Source organism: Oikopleura dioica, chromosome PAR, assembly GCF_907165135.1.
Source record: "Oikopleura dioica chromosome PAR, OKI2018_I68_1.0, whole genome shotgun sequence".
NCBI classification, from domain to species: Eukaryota; Metazoa; Chordata; class Appendicularia; order Copelata; family Oikopleuridae; genus Oikopleura; species Oikopleura dioica.
The window spans coordinates 10,490,484-10,509,502 of NC_137293.1; the positions used below are offsets into that span (position 1 = coordinate 10,490,484).

At 42.6% G+C, this 19,019-nt stretch overlaps 6 protein-coding genes across 7 annotated transcripts; 3 read left to right on the plus strand and 3 right to left on the minus strand.

The window, feature by feature from the left end:
• The first annotated feature begins 103 nt into the window (after window positions 1-103).
• On the plus strand, window positions 104-3,421 carry LOC145705829 (uncharacterized). The gene is made up of 4 exons (XM_081783325.1): window positions 104-254; window positions 328-601; window positions 647-1,154; window positions 1,370-3,421. Exons 1-4 carry the CDS (start codon window positions 202-204, stop codon window positions 3,409-3,411), a joined length of 2,877 nt encoding a protein of 958 aa, XP_081639451.1. The 5' UTR covers window positions 104-201; the 3' UTR covers window positions 3,412-3,421.
• LOC145705830 (lysosomal-trafficking regulator-like) lies at window positions 3,417-10,744 on the plus strand. Its single transcript, XM_081783327.1, is given in 8 exon segments — window positions 3,417-4,688; window positions 4,731-5,242; window positions 5,245-8,299; window positions 8,302-8,708; window positions 8,752-9,410; window positions 9,451-9,791; window positions 9,834-10,359; window positions 10,404-10,744. Coding segments are annotated over 7 exon segments (6,372 nt in total). The 5' UTR covers window positions 3,417-3,538; the 3' UTR covers window positions 10,082-10,359; window positions 10,404-10,744.
• Window positions 10,745-10,777: 33 nt separating this feature from the next.
• On the plus strand, window positions 10,778-12,360 carry LOC145701780 (uncharacterized). The gene is made up of 4 exons (XM_081778996.1): window positions 10,778-10,987; window positions 11,028-11,145; window positions 11,186-11,659; window positions 12,266-12,360. The coding sequence occupies exons 1-4, from the start codon at window positions 10,778-10,780 to the stop codon at window positions 12,358-12,360; spliced, it is 897 nt and encodes a 298-aa protein (XP_081635122.1).
• A 1,095-nt stretch (window positions 12,361-13,455) lies between these two features.
• LOC145704052 (uncharacterized) lies at window positions 13,456-14,174 on the minus strand. The gene is made up of 2 exons (XM_081781476.1): window positions 13,728-14,174; window positions 13,456-13,687 (listed from the first exon to the last, which is right to left on the minus strand). The coding sequence occupies exons 1-2, from the start codon at window positions 14,027-14,029 to the stop codon at window positions 13,495-13,497; spliced, it is 495 nt and encodes a 164-aa protein (XP_081637602.1). The 5' UTR covers window positions 14,030-14,174; the 3' UTR covers window positions 13,456-13,494.
• A 40-nt stretch (window positions 14,175-14,214) lies between these two features.
• Window positions 14,215-15,024, minus strand: LOC145703775 (uncharacterized). Its single transcript, XM_081781162.1, has 3 exons — window positions 14,620-15,024; window positions 14,416-14,578; window positions 14,215-14,373 (listed from the first exon to the last, which is right to left on the minus strand). Exons 1-3 carry the CDS (start codon window positions 14,997-14,999, stop codon window positions 14,224-14,226), a joined length of 693 nt encoding a protein of 230 aa, XP_081637288.1. The 5' UTR covers window positions 15,000-15,024; the 3' UTR covers window positions 14,215-14,223.
• Window positions 15,025-15,078: 54 nt separating this feature from the next.
• LOC145704281 (forkhead box protein I1-ema-like) lies at window positions 15,079-18,792 on the minus strand. Of its 2 annotated transcripts, none has more exons than XM_081781732.1 (9): window positions 18,407-18,792; window positions 17,733-17,882; window positions 17,456-17,502; window positions 17,302-17,406; window positions 17,168-17,256; window positions 15,943-16,042; window positions 15,589-15,894; window positions 15,450-15,512; window positions 15,079-15,396 (listed from the first exon to the last, which is right to left on the minus strand). In XM_081781732.1, the coding sequence occupies exons 1-9, from the start codon at window positions 18,552-18,554 to the stop codon at window positions 15,271-15,273; spliced, it is 1,134 nt and encodes a 377-aa protein (XP_081637858.1). In that variant the 5' UTR covers window positions 18,555-18,792; the 3' UTR covers window positions 15,079-15,270. The 2 variants fall into 2 exon arrangements, with proteins under 2 accessions (XP_081637858.1, XP_081637859.1); XM_081781733.1 differs by having other exon boundaries at window positions 15,079-15,408.
• Between the last annotated feature and the right edge of the window lie 227 nt (window positions 18,793-19,019).

The following is a 19,019-nucleotide window of genomic DNA, read 5'->3' on the forward strand; positions in this document are numbered from 1 at the left end:
TACAGACTGTAAGCAGACAGGGTTATTCTCGAACGAAGCAGAAACCGTAACGAATTGGCACTGCTACGCGAAAAATTACTTTCCACGGCGCGCCAATCAGAAAATCGCTTCGAGCGAAGAAAAAAGCTGTTTCGTAAATTTGCGTTTGGCAGCTTTGGCTTTTGTCCGAATGAAGCGAAACGAGAAATCGGAGAAATTGAAATGACCGAGAACTCGGTTGCCCAGTTTTCTAGGCTTGCCAGAGAACTCCTAAAGTAAGTAAAGAAAATGTAAATAATAAACGTTATTTATAGTGATTCGTGTAAAGTTCTATATTCACGTTTTAAGCGTTCGCTCAGAAGAATGGAACACGACGAGAATATCTAACAAAACCCGTCTTTCCTCGTTCCTCTTTTTTCTTCGAAATCGCGGCCATGAGCTCCTTCAAAAAGTCGTCGACGAGAAAGAATCCGTAAACGATCCAGAATTCACCGATTTGATCATTCACACGGTAGTTTGTCTCTGTCGACTGCCGGTGAAGAATCTGCCACAGCTTGAGCCGCGGTTGGAAAGACGAAATCGGACTATAAGTAAATCCCAGCGAAAGAAAGAGTCGAAAAAGGTAGATTTGTGTTTTAAAAAATGCTTATTTCATGATTCTTTCCAGGGGATATGCGAAAAACGACCGATGATCAAGCCGTTTCATCGAGTCCTCCAAAGCGCTTTGGAAGAAAGTGACTGCGAGCACGATTACAGTCTGATTCTAGCGAATTCTACGCAAATCATCCAGCGCGTTTCCTACCAGGGGATTCTTTACTTGCGTCCGATTTCAGATCTTCTGAGGAATTTGGCGGCTGCGCATGGAGATCGTGTGAAAATTGCTTATTTGATTGCGCTTTTCAGCAACTTGAGAGAACAAATAGCATGCGACAGAATCGTGGTAGAAGATGGATCGCAAACGGTGAAAATGATGATGGAACTGCTTTCGCTTGCGAAGCTGCTGTTGTTGGACGGAGAAGACAATCTTGGATTGAATGTGATTTTGATCATGATTAATGTCCTGCGAAGAGTGCAACTTGATCATTTATTCTCTGCTTCCTGGAGTTACATGCTCAATTTGAAACTGCTGGAACTGACTCCGTTATCGAAATTTACGAATATTCCGCTTTTGAAAGGTAGATTTTATCAAAATATTACAGTGACCATCATTAAACGAGCAACTGATACTGTTTACACATTTTGTAAACAATGGTGACGATAAAATAAAAGTTTTTATATACATCTTGCAATAGAGCGCCATATTGTTTGCCAGGTGGTCTATTTTGACCAATTTGATCATTATCTTCGAAATATTTTGAAAATTTTGAAACGAACTGACCTCCATTTTCAGATGTCTTGGAGCAAATACACTCGGCTGAACTAATTTTACGCAGGAGAATCAATTCAATACTTTCTGGGAACACTCGAGCAAGTGCAGTCTTTCCCGTCCAGCATTGGAATGGTGAGCATGCTGAGAAACAATTCTCCCTCGCTCTTCAGACCAAAGATCTTTCTCCAGATCAAGCCAGCGACATTTGCCTATTCGCCAAGTTCACGAAAGCGATGCTTGTTCTCATCAACATTTGCTCAACAGAACTGCTCGATTTCATCAAAAACCTTCTTTCCCAAAGTTTCAACTGCTGCTGCCTGACCACCGCCGACATCTTCTCCAAAATAAGCGAACAGCGATTTTCATTCCTTCCATATTTACTAGCCCGCTGCGAGCAGCCTAAGTGCCCTAGATGCGTCACAAGAGATTCCAAGATCTGGGCTCCTCTTTCACAGTACACTTATTCTAAAATCAACTCTGAGGAAGAACGAGTCAACTATTTCACAACAATTCATCATTTAACTTCTGTCCTGCCGAAAAACGCCAACCGACTTTTGCTCGACTATCTGCTCCTTCCGATTTTATCGCAAAACCTCGACCAACTCGGCCGATCAACCGAAAATGAATCAAAACTTCAATTAATACTCGATTCCATTGGAAACACTTTATCATCAATCACATTTGCGCCGCTGGGACTTTTCAAAACCTTCTTGAAAATGCTCAAGAAAGTCGACGTAGAAGGGACAAAAATGGTGCTTCCAATACTAACGTCCTCGATGAAAGTCAGCACGTCGAATCAAGTCGAATCCCTTGAGCAGCAAAAGCTGGCCAAAGAGATCATTCTCATTTTCTGCAGAAGCACTAAGGCAGTTCTTATCGACGACGTTGGAAATTTAAAAATGGAAAATGATCAGCCCGTTCTCAATCCGTCCGAAGCTCTCCTCACTACCGACTGTTTGTTTTATTTGACCCAACTCTACGAAGGAATAGCGCACAGCGACTTGTTGCGGAAGACTGTATTCAAAAATTTGCAGTTGAAAGATGTTATCAAAACCCTTCTTGCGCAGAGCATTTTTCTAGTTGGTGATCCGAGCATAGCGATAAACGCCGCGGGAGACTCGAGTTATATCTGCATTCCGAAGCATCATTCGATGCCGCTTACAACGAGGATGGAAATTTTCAGCGTTCTTCTTGGCCTCTACACATTTTTCACAAGCCACTGTCATCTTCAATGGCCGACATTCGAAACTGCTGTTTTACCAGAAATCGCCAGTGATTTTGTGAGCAACACGAAGCATCTCAAACTCCAAGTCATAAACAATCTAACAAAAGTTCTCGAAGCGTCGCTGGAGCCAAAGCTGAAGAGCACGAAAAAGAGTCCTCGCAAAAATCATCGAAGAAACAGATCCATCATTCTTGATCTTTCTGCTATTGAATCTTCAGAAGCTCCACTCACTAGATCTCCTCCTCCAGAAACCGTCAAAACAAAGAATACAAGGACCGTTATATTTCCTTGTATTATCAAGTTCGTATTCACCATTTTCGGGCTTTTCTGGGAAGATCAAAACTCTACTGAAGAACTACCTGGGCTTATCCCTTTACTAGAAAATGTACTGTCACTTCTTCACAGCCAAAAGAACGTTGAAATCTGCGCTAAGCACAATGTCCTTCTACTTGTTCTCCAAAAGTTCGACTTTCTTCTGGACACGGAAGATAATTCTAAGATCACAAAACTCATGCTCGAGCTCTTCTCAAAATCCTCACGCCACTATGTTTCACCTGCTGCACTCCAACTCGTGCTCAACAAGCTCACGCGCCCTAAACCACCCATCACCGACATCACAACTTGCCTCAAAGACCTCTTCGAAACAACCTCAAAAGTCTACGCCTCAATGCAAATTCCGATCACTATCGACAAGATTTACAATAATCTGTTTGACATAAGCGGTACTTCTGATTGGAATAATTCGGCTTGGAATCGAGGAATCATTCACCAAGAGATGAAAGACTTTTTAAAAGAAAGAGTCCATTTCTTGGACATTTTGTTTTTGGCTCTTCGGTGATTACGGCGAAGTGCATTCTGATGAGACTTGGAATCCAGAGCTTCATGACAACGATTCCAACGAGTCTCTTACTTCTTCAGATAATGGGCTAGTCATTCTTCAAGAAGAAATTTACGATCTTAACTTCATGAATGGAACTCACATTGCTAGCTTTGGAGAGAGTGATTATATGCTGCAACTTTGGATCGAAGGAAGCAAATTCCAGCTTCGAATTGTCACTGATAATAGAGATGGAAAACCACCAGGAATTCTCGCGAAACAGGAGGTAGACATCGAGCTGAAAAAGGGTCGCTGGGATCATGTGAGCTTCTCTGCGAAAGAAACCCGCGCAGCTTTGAAAGGCCATTTTGCCTTCGAGGTCGTCATTCAACTAAATTTGGCGACTGTTTTTGAAACAAGCATAGAATTCCCACAGCTCGCGAAAACTCGAAAATCCCTCCGCTGGCAAACCATGCAGTGGGTCTTTGGTGACTCCCGAAGAGAAGAAGCGAATGAAGTCTTTGAAAACACATTGAGAGTTTCTGGCTGTAAGATTTTCCGCGGGCGATTGATGGCTGACGAAATCATAGCTCTCTATCTTCTTGGCCCGGACAACCAAGACCTCACTCTCACCACTGGCGATGAAAGCACAAGTCCGTTCAACCCATCAATGACAACTTTTCAACATGAGTTCCTCAAATATAATATCGAGGTGGAAAATATTGACCTGGAGCAGTCTCTTACATTTCGTCCGAACCTAAATGTTCTTCGCGAGAAGATATTTCTATCATGGAATGCTAAATCACCCGAATCGCTTTGGCTCTTTGGACCTGTCTCAAATAAGGGATCTCTCTTCCAGTCACAAAAAGCGGAGCCATTTCAGCCTATAAGTCAAAAAGCCCGAGTCATCAGAGCTCCACTTCTTCAAGGTCAAATCCGAGCAGATAGAAGCGCAGCACTCGATTCTGCAGTTTATCAACTGGGTGGTGTAAGGCCGTTCCTGCTTCTCTTTTCAAATTCAATGACACCGATTTCCTCGACATCAGTCCAAATTGAATCTCTTTTCGTTCTGCTTTCAGCGATTCGCTTGAACAACTCCTTCGCCAGGGACTTCCATCAATTGAAAGGCCATCTGATGGTCAAACAAGTCATTCAAGCTGGAAACCCATACCCTGATCTTTTGAGAACTCTTGTAGGATTCGCCTGCCATGGGCGTATTTTTGATGATAACGGAAATATTCTCCAAGATACGAGCGCAGTCATCACTGATACATCGATGCTGAACCATCTTATTCTCGGTAAAATTCTCGATCTAATTATCCAACTAAAACTATTCTTAGATTGCAACTTGTGGTGCGTTGATCCGAAGGCTTGGGCGCTGCAGTTTGAAGTTCTAAAAGCACTCGTGCACGACAATCACAAATACCGAGCTTTCAACGTCAAGACACTTGTCCAAGCTGGCGCTGTGTTGAAACTTCTCGAAACCCTCCAAATCTCTCTCTCAGAACGACCAAAAATGGAGATGCCACTCTTCGTTGGAAATATGATGGTCGATCTGATACGAGCTTTAATAGGATATCCCCCCGATACGCAAATAATCGCAAAAGTCTTTGATTTCTGCTGCTCAGTACACCCGCCTTCAGAAGCTTATGTGACAAATACGCGAAAGAAATTCTACTTCTATCCTCGATTTGAAAGTGCTCATGGATCTCAATCTATGCAAACGAAGTTGGAGAGGTCACAGTCTCTCGATGCGCTCCCGTCAGCAACAATGATCGAATTTGAGGGCGAAAAATTACATCTCCGAAGCTTATCAGAAGCCATTCAGCCTTCTGTTTCCGCTCCGATTCAAGCTATCTTCTGAATGATGGAAAGAGACCTTCCCCATTTCGCTCCCGTCATCTGAAGAAAGAGCTCTTTCATGTAGATATTCTTGACGGTACGCCATCTGACGATTTTCTCGAGCATTCCAATCATTCACCAGTTGAGGGCCAGTCGCCACAGCCTATTAATTACTCTGCTAAATCGAGTGACAATGATGACTCAGTTGATCTCGGAGAATGTCGAGGTGCAACAAATAGCGTGTTGAATGAATGGGATGTTCTTAGAAGAACGAATAGTGATGCTTCAGCTGGGTATGTTCTTACCGATGGAACTGCAAATTTAGTGAACGGACTCCTGGAAGTTTTGCGGCATGCAGTTGTGCTTCTCCCAGATACACAAATAAAAACAGTTCTCAACGATGTCGTCATCAACTGGGAAACGCTTGTTGTTCTTGCCAATTCCAACGACGATTCTATCCGATGCGCTTCTCTACGATTGTTTCATGATTATCTACAGCGCGCCTCGGTCGAAATCAGACACCAAATTGTTCGAGGCAAAGCTTTCATGTTATTTGCAAACCAGCTTTATCAGCATCAATCAACTGCAGAACTCGTCGAAAGCGCACTTTTGCTTATTTCAAGCCGTGCTGAACCTCTCCTCGAAGCTACTAGTGGATCAGTTCGCGAGCTTGATCCAACTGCTTTGCCTGCCGTCGCTCCGCTGATCGCCCTTCTTGAGAATGCAGTCGGTGACGATTTCGTTTTGGATCTTGTTTGCATGAATGTTCGAAATCTATTTGAGGCTCATGACGAGCTTGGAGATACAATGATGGATAGAGGTTTGAGCATCGTTCTTTGCAACGCGATTGCGAAGCAAGTCTCAATGAAGGAGCCAGTTTCGCCATCTTTGCTCGGCTTGCTCCATTCTGTTACAATTCGCTGTGCCACGACGAACACGGAACATTTCCGAATCATGTCTGACATTATCGAGTCCCTCGCACATCTTGAGCTAAAAGAGATTGAGCTCGACGAAGATACCGTCGATTTCATCGATGATGAAAAACACAATGATCTGTCGAGTACGTCAGATACTTGTGAGGCGTGTTCGCGTGTAACTGAAATAAGAAGGGTGCTATTTTCAGTTTACTTGGTTGCTATCGAAAGTTTGATGAAAAATACGGATCTCGGCCTCACTGAATTACAGAGTGAGGAGATCCTTGCGGCGGATATGTTTGCCTCGTCCGAGAAAATGCCGAGCTCGAACATGTCCACGCCGAAAAAACAGAATCTCAACATATCGACTCATAACTCCCCAACCAAACTGAAAATTTCTGAAATTGATTTGATAACCCGTGTTGGTGTTCTCTTCAAAAGCGCTACATCGAAGATTCTTTGTCAAGGCCCATCGCGCTGTCGCCATCACAATGACTTGCTCTCTAATGAGCTTATTTCAAAATACTCCCAACGATCTGGAATGGTACCCTCAACTCCTGCAAAACCTGATAATGTTGACAACGATAGTGCATTTGCCATTCGCATATTTGATATCCTTCTCTACTGGTCCTCAGAAGCATCCAAATTTGATACGAAAGTTCCATGGATTACAAAATATCATCATGCGGAGACGTCCCTCAACAAGCTTGCTCGAAATTACTCAAGAAAGTCCAAGCTTGCACGAAGATTGATGCTCAAACTGCCACTTTCAGAGCAGTTTGTCTCCTTGATCAATTTTATGCTTTCACCACAGGGAGGTAAAGCCCGCTTAGTACCTCTGAAAATCGTTAAAGAGCCCGAGCGAAAGAACATTCTTCTTTTTATTTTCAATGGAGCTGAGGCTGAGGCGGAGCAAGTCCAGCTCTATTTGCATTATCTATTTTTCTATCACAGCGCGAATATGGAACAGAACGACATTGACGCTTTGAACCAACTTGTTGTCCTTATGAGCCAACTCGGTTACGATCCGCCATCAAACGGTCCTTCTGAGATCAAAGTTTCAGAAGCAAAACAGCGAATGTATGAAAAGAAGCGCGCCAAATTACGAACAGCGTGGCTCAAGCAAGGGGACGAGCAATTCCGACAAATTGTTGAGAGAGCGTTCAATTACTCCGATCACATCGCAACATCGTCCAGTGAAGTGACTCAAGTTGTTGTTAATCGACAAAATATATTACGACGAAGATTGATATCCCTTGTAAAGGCGATGGCTGCCAACGATGTTAAATCAAGAGATGTCTGGAGAAAGATCATTTCTCAGCTCAATCACGAAAGAGCTGTTTGGCACAACGTCTCTCAGACTGGAATGGTTTGGCAGCTTTCCCCATCCGAAGGTCCTTATGGCGAAAGACGACGCTTAGAAAGAGCAAACCCAAGAATAAAGTCAAAATTCGTAAGAAGTATATCCACGGAGATCTATGATGCTCTGAATGAACCGGACTCGATGAAATCGCTTCCAATGATGAATTTCCTGAAAGAAGACCCCGCTGAAGACAACAAAGCTGTCATCGAGTGGCTCCATATCCACGAACAAATCACAAATACTGAAAAATGTCGTAAAATCACGCCCGAGCACGAAGCAAACGGGGAGCTTTTGCTTTCGCCGACTAAAATGTTCTATGTTGGAGACGAGCCTCTATCGAGTTGCTTTGTAGCTAGAGGATTGATCGACGAAAGTGGTTTTTGCAAACACTGGGAAATTTCGTCCGTAAAAAGACTAAATCGACGATGGTTCGGGTTGATCGACTGTGCTCTCGAAATTGCATTCAACGATGGGCGCACCGAAATGTTCGCATTCTCAACCTTCGACATTCGCGAAAACGTTTATACAACACTGTCAAAACTCTCGCCACCGGAAGCACCGGGAAGCTCGCTCCAAGATATGACAAGTAAATGGCAGAAAGGCGAAATTTCTAACTTTGCATATTTGATGGCTCTTAATACTTTTGCTGGGCGAACATTCAATGATCTCATGCAATACCCAGTCTTTCCGTTCATTCTGAGAAATTACACAGAGGAAACTTTAGATTTGTCTAGTTGCGAAAGCTACAGAAATTTGATGGTGCCGATCTCTGTCCAGAATGACGAAAAAGAGAGATGTTCCAAGAGCGCTACCACTTTTTGTCAGAAGAGTTCAAACGAAACCCAGAAGCTACCGCTCCTTATCACTACGGCTCGCACTACTCTAACTCCGGAACAGTTCTTCATTTTCTTCTTCGACTGCCGCCGTTTACCAAGATGTTTCTCGAGTATCAAGACCAAAGTTTCGACCTTCCAGACAGAACATTTCATTCTATCGCAACCGCATGGAAACTCGCAAGCAATGACTCAGCAACGGACGTAAAAGAGCTTGTCCCGGAGTTCTTTTTCCTCCCAGAGTTTCTGCTTAACAATGAAAACTTCAATTTCGGAATAAGGCAAAATGGAAAAAGAGTACATCACGTGACGTTACCGCCTTGGTGCAATAATGATGCGCGCATGTTCATAAGTATTCATAGACAGGTAAAGCATGGTTTATCTAATAACTGACTAACACGAATTGAAGGCACTCGAGTCTGCTCATGTAAGCAGCCAGCTACATCACTGGATCGATTTAGTTTTCGGACACAAACAGACAGGCTCCGAAGCGATCAAGGCCTGCAACGTCTTTCATCCAATGACGTACTTCGGTGTCGATGTTGCATCTGAAACCGATCCCGTCAAGCGAACTGCGTTGGAGACGATGATCAAGACGTATGGTCAGACCCCGAAGCAGCTCTTTACCTCACCACATCCTCATCGCACAAAAGCAGATATTGAGTCGCTCAAGAAACACGAGCGCGCTAAAGACCTTGAAGATGGTATTTTAGCTAACGTTAGTGGATTGAAGTGGGGTAACTGGTGTGGAAGCCCAACGCTTACCCCTCCTATCATGATTTTGAAGAAAGCATTCAATTCATCGGCGGCTGTTCACGTCACTGCCTTCAGCAAGACAGACTGTGCGGTTCTCCCACCAAACACACGACTCGTTGGGAATTCCTTGCTAAGCTTTGATCACGATGATCGCATTCTACGACTGAAAACAGGGCGAACAAAGATAAATCTTCTAAAGCCAGAAGTCGATGACCAAATCGTCTGTGCCGAGCCCGTTTCAAAGTCTCAGTTTATCATCGGTTTCGCGACCGGAATCATACAAATTTGGAACCTTGAAACATCAAAAACCAGGTAAAATTTACTAACTGGAGCTCCAACTTTAATTTATTAGACCGAGTCTTCTTGACGGGAGTTTTCTTATTGGCCATTCTGATCGAATTCACGCTTTTGCTGTGTGCCCTGAGTTCTCTATCATTGTATCTGCATCGGAAGATGGCTCGGCAATTATTTGGGATCTCAATTCGCGAACCTATATTCGATCGCTTCAAGGTCATCCTGCCGGAGTAAACTGTGTTGCGACGGCTAACCAGACTGGTGAAATCGTCACAGTTTGTTCAAAAGACGACGAGCGACATTCACAACTTCGATTGTGGACGATAAATGGTCAACTTGTTGCTGCTTGTGATGCTCAATCGCCCGTTCTTTGTACCAAATGGACTAATGCTGTTGAAGGTACTATCTCTCAGTTTTGTTATAGATTTTAACTCAATTTAGGGCGCGCTTGCAATGCAGTCATCACTGGCCACGTGGACGGCTCCATTCATTTTTGGTCTAGCATTGATCTTTCGCATGTTCGGTCTTTGTCAACCACCGCCGCTAGCTGCATTTCGATTGCATTATCTGACTCTGGAGGAGTCCTCTTTACTCTCGGATCTGATGGGCTTCTTTCAGTCTGGGCGCAATCAGAGAATCAGCGCGAGACAAGAAAGCCGCTAGTGGTCAGCTTCGAAAAGACAGCTTGATAAATTCACTCTTGTAAATAGATTCGATACTTCTGTACGTTATCTTCGATACTTCTACCTTCTTTGGGTAGTTTTACCTAAAAGTCCCTATTTCTTCATCCCATTGTCCAGAAATTACATTTATCCATTCGATAACTCTTCACACGCCACCAATAAAAGCAAACTGATATTCAGATGTTGTCTCGTCTTGAATTTGAGCAAAATATTAAGCAATTATGCAACGAAACACCTTTTTGGACAAGCGATAGCAAGACGCTAAAATTTGAGCAGGAAATCAAGTAACGCATTTATTAATATTTTATGAGAAAGCCTTTGATTTAAGCTTTGAAGAAGAAGAGCATATCTTATTCATTTTGATCGAGTTTTCTGAAAGCTACGCAGTTCCTACTCTTGCCTTCTCATTGTCAACTCTTGAAGGTGCCCGAGTTGCTCCTGAGAAATGCTGGGAAAAGATTTTTGACGATAAAAGCTCGTTCGTTGGGAATATTTCTGTAGAAGATTGCAAATACCAAGCAAAGCCTCTTCGTATTTATAAACTTCACCCTTGCGCTACTCCGAAAGTGATGGAAGGACTTACAAACGCTGAGAATCTGACGAAATCTATTGTGAATATTTTAACGACTCCTTTCCACTCATACCACAATCAAATTGTTCTTTCCTAAATCGTCACTTTTTTATAAATTTAGAGCAAATAAAATGTCTAAAAATGATTGGCATTTCTCTGAAAAGGGATCAATTTGCAGACCCATAAAATCACTAGAAGAGCTTTTATTCTGGGATGAAGATCAAATTTTGTCAGAGGAAGCAACAACTGATATTATTCCTATTACCCCTGCACCAGATGGTCTTGTCCGAAAAGTTAAAAGAGGAGTCAAGAATAAGCTGATTCTTTGCCACGATATGAAAGTAAATTTTTGCGTATATTTGATTCAATCACTTTATAAAGGGTGGATACAACGATGACATTTACCCGAATGGTGATGATGGACTTAAAATTCCGAGTGAGATTTGGGAGCAGACAAGCATGTTCATCTACTTTTCGCATAATTTTATAACCGTTCCAAGTATGGCCATGAAAATATTCTCCAAAAAATGAACTTCTAGCTACTTCTTGGATTGAAAAATCTCACCAGAATGGCGCTCTTTGTCTTGGAACCTTCATAACAGAATGGGATGAGGGCAAATTCCGATGTTGTGCTGTGCTAAGAAATTTTGAGCTCGCAGTCAATCAAATGCTCAAATTGCAGCGAGTTTACGGCTTCGATGGCTGGCTGATAAATATTGAAAACGAAGTTCCTGAGCAACTCCTTCCAAATTTAGTTGAGTTTCTGAGATTACTAAAGGAGCGATCACTCGTTATTTGGTACGACGCTGTTACATCGGAAGGCAAGCTTCAGTGGCAAGACCATTTGAACGACAAAAATGAAATATTCTTCGAGTACAGCGACGGTCTATTTACTAATTATACGTGGACGGAGGAAAAAATAAAGGCCGGAGAGGAGTTCTGTGATCGAAAGAGCATCCCTAAGGAGAAGGTCTACCACGGTGTTGATGTTTTTGGAAGGAACACTTATGGAGGTGGAGAACAGAACCTAGGGTCGGCACCGACCCGACCAAAAACCCGACCTGGTCGGAAATGGTCGGGTTTTTATGGGCACCAACCAGCCCGACCTCATATTTTGTACCTCGATTTTGGATGGTCGGCTTTTGGTCGGTTTTGGTCGGTTTTTTTGTGTCTTTTGGTCGGGTTGGTCGGTTTTTGGTCGGTTTTAACCTACGCATTTGAGCGATTTTTTATTTCTCTCCGGCGACAAGAAAAAATCGACGGCGAGTCCGGGCTAAAGCTCTTAAAAATTTAACTTTTCATGGCGAATCGACTGCCACAGTAAAATGCTTCGATCCGAGGCCCTCGAGGGCTGTGTGCGATAGAAGAATGTTGACAAATGTTAATTTTGCTCATTAAAAAAACCGACCAAAAAAAACGACCAAAAAAGCCGACCCGACCGACCAAAACGACCACGGATTTGGCCTCTTTTCACGGGGACCGACCAAACCGACCCCGAAAAATGGTGGTCGGTGCCGACCCTAGAACAGAACACACATCTTTCAGTAGCAAAAGCAAAGGAGCATGGATTCAATTCTGGTAAAAAATTATATCTTTCTTTCATTAAGGTATTTCAATAGCTATGTTCGCTCCTGGATGGCTCGTGGAGAAAAATATCTCCGAAGAGGAGCAAAGTTCTTTTTGGGACAATATCAAAAGTGCAATAAGAAACTAATTCTTGACTGTGTAGAAATGTCTTCAATCAAATCATGCATGCAATACTCGTAATAAATAATGTTCAGAAAGAAAACTAAGAAATAATTTTTGATTCGGTTGTATTTGAAATATTGAACTTTGTGGAATGTAAATAAAATGTACAAATAGAATAAGAAGCAAGTCAATTTTTAAAGCCGTCGGTTTGATCGAGGTCGAGAAATAGTGATGAAACTCGTTGATCGTTTTCTAGCACCCCGACGGCAGAGAACTTTGCCTCGTCGATTAACGGAGAGGGTGCAGTCGGTGGACTTGTTGGTGAAAGACTGGAATTTCTTGTGAGTAGATTTGTTCTCCATCCGCCAAAGAGAACCTTCAGTGGCAAGGAAGGAAGATGAGATTTTTCCTCGGCTGGAGACAGTCAGGAACTCGCCGGTTTCTTTCGACTGGATGAGCATGAGCTGCTGTGCGATCTGGATGAAGGTAAGAAGATTTTCTTTGCTTCGGACTCGTTTGACTCCTCTTGGCTTGTCGGAGACTTTGAGGCCGTATCCGGAGTAGTTGTAGAGATATCCTTCGTTTGCGTGCGACTCGTAGATAATGTCCTGGTCGATGATAGGAAGGTGAGTGTCGATTGAGACGGTAGCGGGTTCGACAATTCGCTGGATAAGAGCTGGCATTTTTTGTTTGTTGGTTTTTGCTTGTTTGATATGACTTTTTGATTCCTATATGTCACTTTTATATCTGCAAAAAATAGCGCCATCTTTCTCCGCATATGGCAATTAGGCAATGGTAATTGGTCGCTACAGCTGGCGCTAGAAAGTGCCGACGCCGCTTCCGATACTGATCTATGCTTGATATTGAAACAGATTTAGATGGCGCGGCCATATGGCGTTTTTACGATTGATCTCTCTGCGGCGATGCTTTGATACTGCCCTACCAGGCCATGTTTTGCTTGTCCTGGAACTTATGAGGACAGATTTATTGAATCACTTTTGATAATAATTTCGTACACTTTTACTGCATGCATAGAATATTTCAACCGAATGGAGCATAATTCAACAAACACTCATTCTTTATTTAAAAAGTATCTGTGGTGTTTATTATCAATTAATTGTTTTAAAGACATATCGGACGGGATTTCACAACATTTTTTTCATGAAAATTTGGAGATTCCTTGTTTGAATTCTTTCGCATAATCAGGTGCAGTAAATTGAGGATTAAATTTTGGAGTTTCAACGGTAGTTTCTCTCTTTCTCTGAGGAATCGCAGCGGTAACGAAATGATCTCGGATAGAATTGCTCATGTTTTGCGGATGATGGGGCGAATCTTCATTTTGTTGAAGTCTCCTAAATCTAATAAGCGCCTTTATTTCATTTTAAAAGTTACCTCATTTCACGATCAACAAGGTGGCTATGGAAATCTTGCGCACGGTTGCCGAACTCAATGAAAATCGGCATCGTTGAATTCATCACTTGGTTCATCTCTCTTTCCATTTGTCCGAACATCCTGTCGAAGTCGTCTTCAGCTCGGTCGAGCATTCCCATAAGCGAACGACCCCCAAGAATTAAATCATTCATCGGAGGCCTTTGAACTCCCTGATTTGGGTTTTCTGGATCGAGAGTGTATGTTTTTCGGGTTTCAGTAACTTTTCCGTTTTCGTTCGTCCAAGTAGATTCTGTTACAGTCATTCCGTTTTGCTCATAAGTCTTGCTTTCCGAAAATGACGAGAAATTCTGATCGGGTCCACCGCTGGAGTCCCTGTTTGAGCTGGGATCCCAAGAAGTTGTATTGTCATTTGAATTTCTATTCAAGAATAAATTTCGTATCGCATCCATTCTGAAATCCCAGAGTTTATTATAAAAAAATTTAAAGGGAAGATTTATCAGTCATCAACAGTAGCTTGTCCGCGCTTTTTAAGAGCAGCTTTTCGTTTCTTCTGATTCTTCTGCTCAAGCTGCATTTTTGAAACGTACTGCTTATACTCCATCGAGCGTGGGTCCAATTTCTTACCGACCAAATCAATAATTGCTTCCTAGAAAAAGAGTTAAGTTGAATGAGTTCAAAGATATCCCACCTCGTTCGTAAGGGACTGCACTACATAGTCAGTTTTCGACTTCTTCTTCTCCAATATCAATTTCTGGCGAATTCCGGGCGTCCGATCTTTAACAGGCGTCTTCCCTTTGTAGATATTCATCCATTTCGGCATTTGCGACATCGCTGCAGCAATTTGTCGTTGCCTAAAGAAAAGTTACAATTAAGATCTTGCATAAGAAGTTACCTCAGCGCTTCATCCTGTTCTTTTTGACTTTCAATTCTCTGCAGTTCCTTCTTCATCGTTTCAAGCTCGGGCCACCATCTCTTCTCGGCCTCCAATTCCTCAGCATACTCCGCTTCAGAAGGAAACAGATCTCTAACCGAGACCTGACTTTTCAAACTGCCGAATCTGGCCCAGCTGCGTCGCCTCTCATCAGCAATGACTCTGGCGCGCATATAATCTGCATGCTCTCCGTAGCCTCCGGTTTCCTCCTTCGGTGTTCTGTGATCAGGAGAGTACGGAAGAGAGACATTTCGCACATAACGACCAACAGGGGCCCCTTCTCCAGGCTTTCCGGGGTAAAATGGAGGAGGAAGACGTCTTATATGCTGGGTGAAACGCATCAACCGATTTTCGATTTGCTGAATAGCTTTTTCCTATTTTATCTTTTGAAACCATGGAAGAGACCATTGCACATGAATACAAAGTTTATTTCAAATTTGGAACTTCTTCAACAGTGGTGAATTCTATCTGAGTAAAATCACGGCTTCTGTACAGAATGAATCAATTCTTAAATTAGCATTTTGGCAGTCACAGTTTACAGTCAATTTTGTAGAATTGCACCAGGTTTGACAACCGTCCACAGGGACAAGATAACATAAATAGAGGCGTTGATCAGAGTTTGTACTCTGCAGCACCTTCCTGAGCCTTGTGGATCATGTTATTTACGCTGAAGTTGTAGGTGAAAGCGCCGCCGTTGTAATCGGGGTTGTAGGAGATCGTGGATGTGGGCACAGGGGGCTAATAATAGAGCTGTTATGGTAACTAGAATTTTAGCGCTTCAATTCTGCTACCTGGTCGGATACTGGCGGAGGAGCAGGTGTAGCTTGGTCGCCCCAGCTTATTCCCAGCTGACTCTGAAGAAAAAGTTTAGGATACGGATATTTATAGACTTCTAATTTTGGCTTAGTTAACAAGTTTTTCTATCGTTACCTGATCCGGAACTGGCGGAGGTCGGGCATCGATCTCAGTCTTGAGAGACATGTTCAGCTCGGTCTTCACGGCGGCGGCAATGCTTCCCTGCGGCGGAAGTGGAGACTGAGCCGGCAGTGGCGGCGCAAGAGTTTGTTCTTGAATTACAGAAGTGTGCGCCGGAGTCAAATGTGTTGTCGACGGGACATCTGATGACGTGGAAGCGATTGCTTGATGTTGCTGTGTAGCTGCTTCTGCCACGCTTGATGGTGGTTGATGCGAGGCAGGCTGCTCTGTTGATCCTTCTACAGCTCCAGTTGGACTTGTCTAAAAATATTTTTTGATAGATTCATAAAGATCGATTTCGTGACTTACCGCAACATTTCCAGGAGGATGGGGGACGTGTGGGAGGTTGTAATCTGGAGGTCGATCATAGTCGAGCTTTCCATTCGCATCTCTGCGCTTGCGTTTTCGTCTGAAATGATCTTTGAATTCTTGTTATCGTAAAGGTTATTCAACTGAAATTTGATGCTAAACTCGCCTTTTTGCGCTTGCTCAAGAATCTAGAGGCCGAAGATGAAAACCTTGTTTTGTCAATGAAAAGTACACAGACTGATAGTGTGATCACAAATGGAAAAGCCCCGGGGCGCTTATCGCCGATCTCGACGGGATATCGGAGGAACTCGTGTAGACTGTTTCCAAAACGAAGGACACAGAAAAATCAAGATGAGCTTATCGCCTCATGCACAAAGAGGGTACACCGGAGGTAGCGCTTTTCGCGATAATGGAAAACGATCAGAGCATAGGTTGGGCGTGGGGCCTGCCAACCGGGTGCGGCGAAATCGGACAAAATCAACTTCCATTAAGGTTGGGTACATTTCATTCCAAAAACCCCCATCAGAGCTTCTCTGTTTTGAGAATATGAGTATAATTGGCATGTGATAATGTACAATCCATTTTAATTCAATCTTCGTTTGATTTAATCATAACAAAATATATCAATCAATTTCGAATTGTGAAAATAATGGACATATATTGATATTACAAACGAACGAAAAGGTAAGACTATTTAATTCTTTGCGTAACATAACAATCGAACTTTTCCAATTTTCCAAACTGAACGTATTTTTAACGCTTCAGGCTTTCTGCATGAGCGTTAGAAGATTAAGGGTGGTGGAAACATCCTCTAACTTGACTAAGACAGCATCAAAGACCTTAAGAAGGAATGGGGCGGATTTTTGGCAGGGTGTCCCGGCGCCAGTCCGACTGAGACTGAACGTAAAGTTGTAATCGGATGAAGTTAGACCGGTTGTTTGGTCCGCGCGAGTTCGAATCGGGTTAGTCTCCGTGGCGTTTACCCCAAAACACGGAAATCGTCAATCCCGATGGATGCTCGAATTTCGTATTTACGTTAAATTCGCGAGTGTCCCTCTCCACCGTCAAGAAAACGCTCGGCGCTTATTTTGGGAAGAAAGCGTTTTTTCTTGGCCAGCCCGTGCGGGGGCAAAATAAATCCGCCGGAAAAGGCAGAGAGTAGGAAATTTATTTAATTAACCGAAATTAAGGACTGCGAAATTATCAATAATTAATTTTTGCTTACCGGAAGTTTCCATTGTCGAACATTTTTTCGCAGTTTGGATCTAAGGTCCAGTAGTTACCCTTGCCCGGATCATCTTCATCTCTCGGAACCTGATGAAGTGTTACGAGTTTGATAAAAATTTCAAATTGACGGACCTTTTTGAAACAGTCATTGAGGGACAGATTGTGGCGAATGGAATTTTGCCATCCAGCTCTTGACTTTTTGTAGAACGGAAAGTTCTCCGCCACGTACTGGTAAATCTAAATAATTATGTAAATTTTAAAAGCGCCAAATGCGAAAAGAAAGTACCTGCGAGAGCGTCAGCTTTTTGTCTGGCGCATTTTGGATCGCCATTGCTGAATAATTACGTAAACGGAAGAATGTACAAATTTTAGATTAACTCGGATCTTGTTCATTTGTTCAATCTTGAGAATAAATTGAAATCATAGAAGATTATTGAGTTGTTAGAAATATTAAGAGAAACGATAGCTATCTTTATAAAAATAACTTAAAAGAATCATTCGATATTGATACTTAAGTTTTATCAATAATCTTATGTTACAATTTTTGATCAAGAAATGCTTACCTATCAAAGCAGAATAAGAGTAAGGCGGTCTGACAAGTTTGAAAAGCTCCGCCTGATTTGGGATCGTCCATAAACTGCTCAGATCGCCGCCAAAGCCAGGACCATACTGGCTTGCTGCTTGCATATAAGAAGCAGCATAAGGATTCGAACCTAGACAGCAAGCGTTAGCAAGGGCAATGCGTGGTGATAATAAGCAAGGCGCCCGATATAGACTCTATTTGATTTATTTTATCAACCATGTGTAAGTTTATTTAGGGTGTGAACTTTTGACGTGAAGAGTTTTGTTATGCCGTCGAATATTACTCTGAGTGGCGAGTGTCCGGGGTATTTACTGCAAACCACACGGAGTATTTGGCACCAAACGCATTCCAGATTTGGAGAACAAGTGCCTCTCCAAATCTCAAAAGCCAACGCGCTTAATTAGGGAAACCCTTATTTTATATGCAAAATTACTAGAAAACCGGAAACCATGAGTCAAAGTAATTGATAAAGTATCTCCAAAGATTGAGAAAATTTCATAGGTTCAAAATAAATCTACTACTAGTTTTTTCGTTGACACTCTTAGTAAGACAGTAACTATTTTTAAAACGTTTTTCGAGAGATTGAGGAGTTTTTCCTTTGATTAAGTTTTATGAAAATTATAATGGGTAAATATAAGTGAAAGCAAGTTTTACCTAAAGAGGCGGCTGCTGCAGGGTTCGAAGCTGCTGCATTAAGCCATAGGTAGGGATTGGTGTTGTTGTAGTCCAGCCCCGGATAGTGACTGGCCGGTGTGCCTGACCTTCCATCCTGAGCCGTCTGGCCGTATATTCCGCTGAACATTGTGCCAAAGTCGCCCAGGAACTCTTTCGTGGCGTTCGTGTGTCGTTAACTGACTCTCTGTTTGATACAAAACTAGTTTTTACTCATTTACTCTATCGATAGTGGCCGATTTTGGAAATAGCAAATCGAAAAACACACATAATCCGATAGAGCACCAACAGCACCACCATTAGCGCCGCCACTGCGCCACCAGCGGCGCCAGTTTTACCCAAAACAAACCAATCAACCGGCTGGTAGCGAAAAATATGCTTAATGAGTCTACTTTTATATATTATGATACGCTTCTCTTGAATCAAAACATCATAGGATGTCAACCTTCTTATATTTTTCTCAGTAGTCCTTTCTCAAATACAAATTATTTCCATAAACTTGTAATAATGTTAATAAGTCCTAAATCAAAAATAAAATAAAGAAAGATTTAAGATTCCAAAAGAGAAAACAAAACTTGGCACTTTCAAACAACGT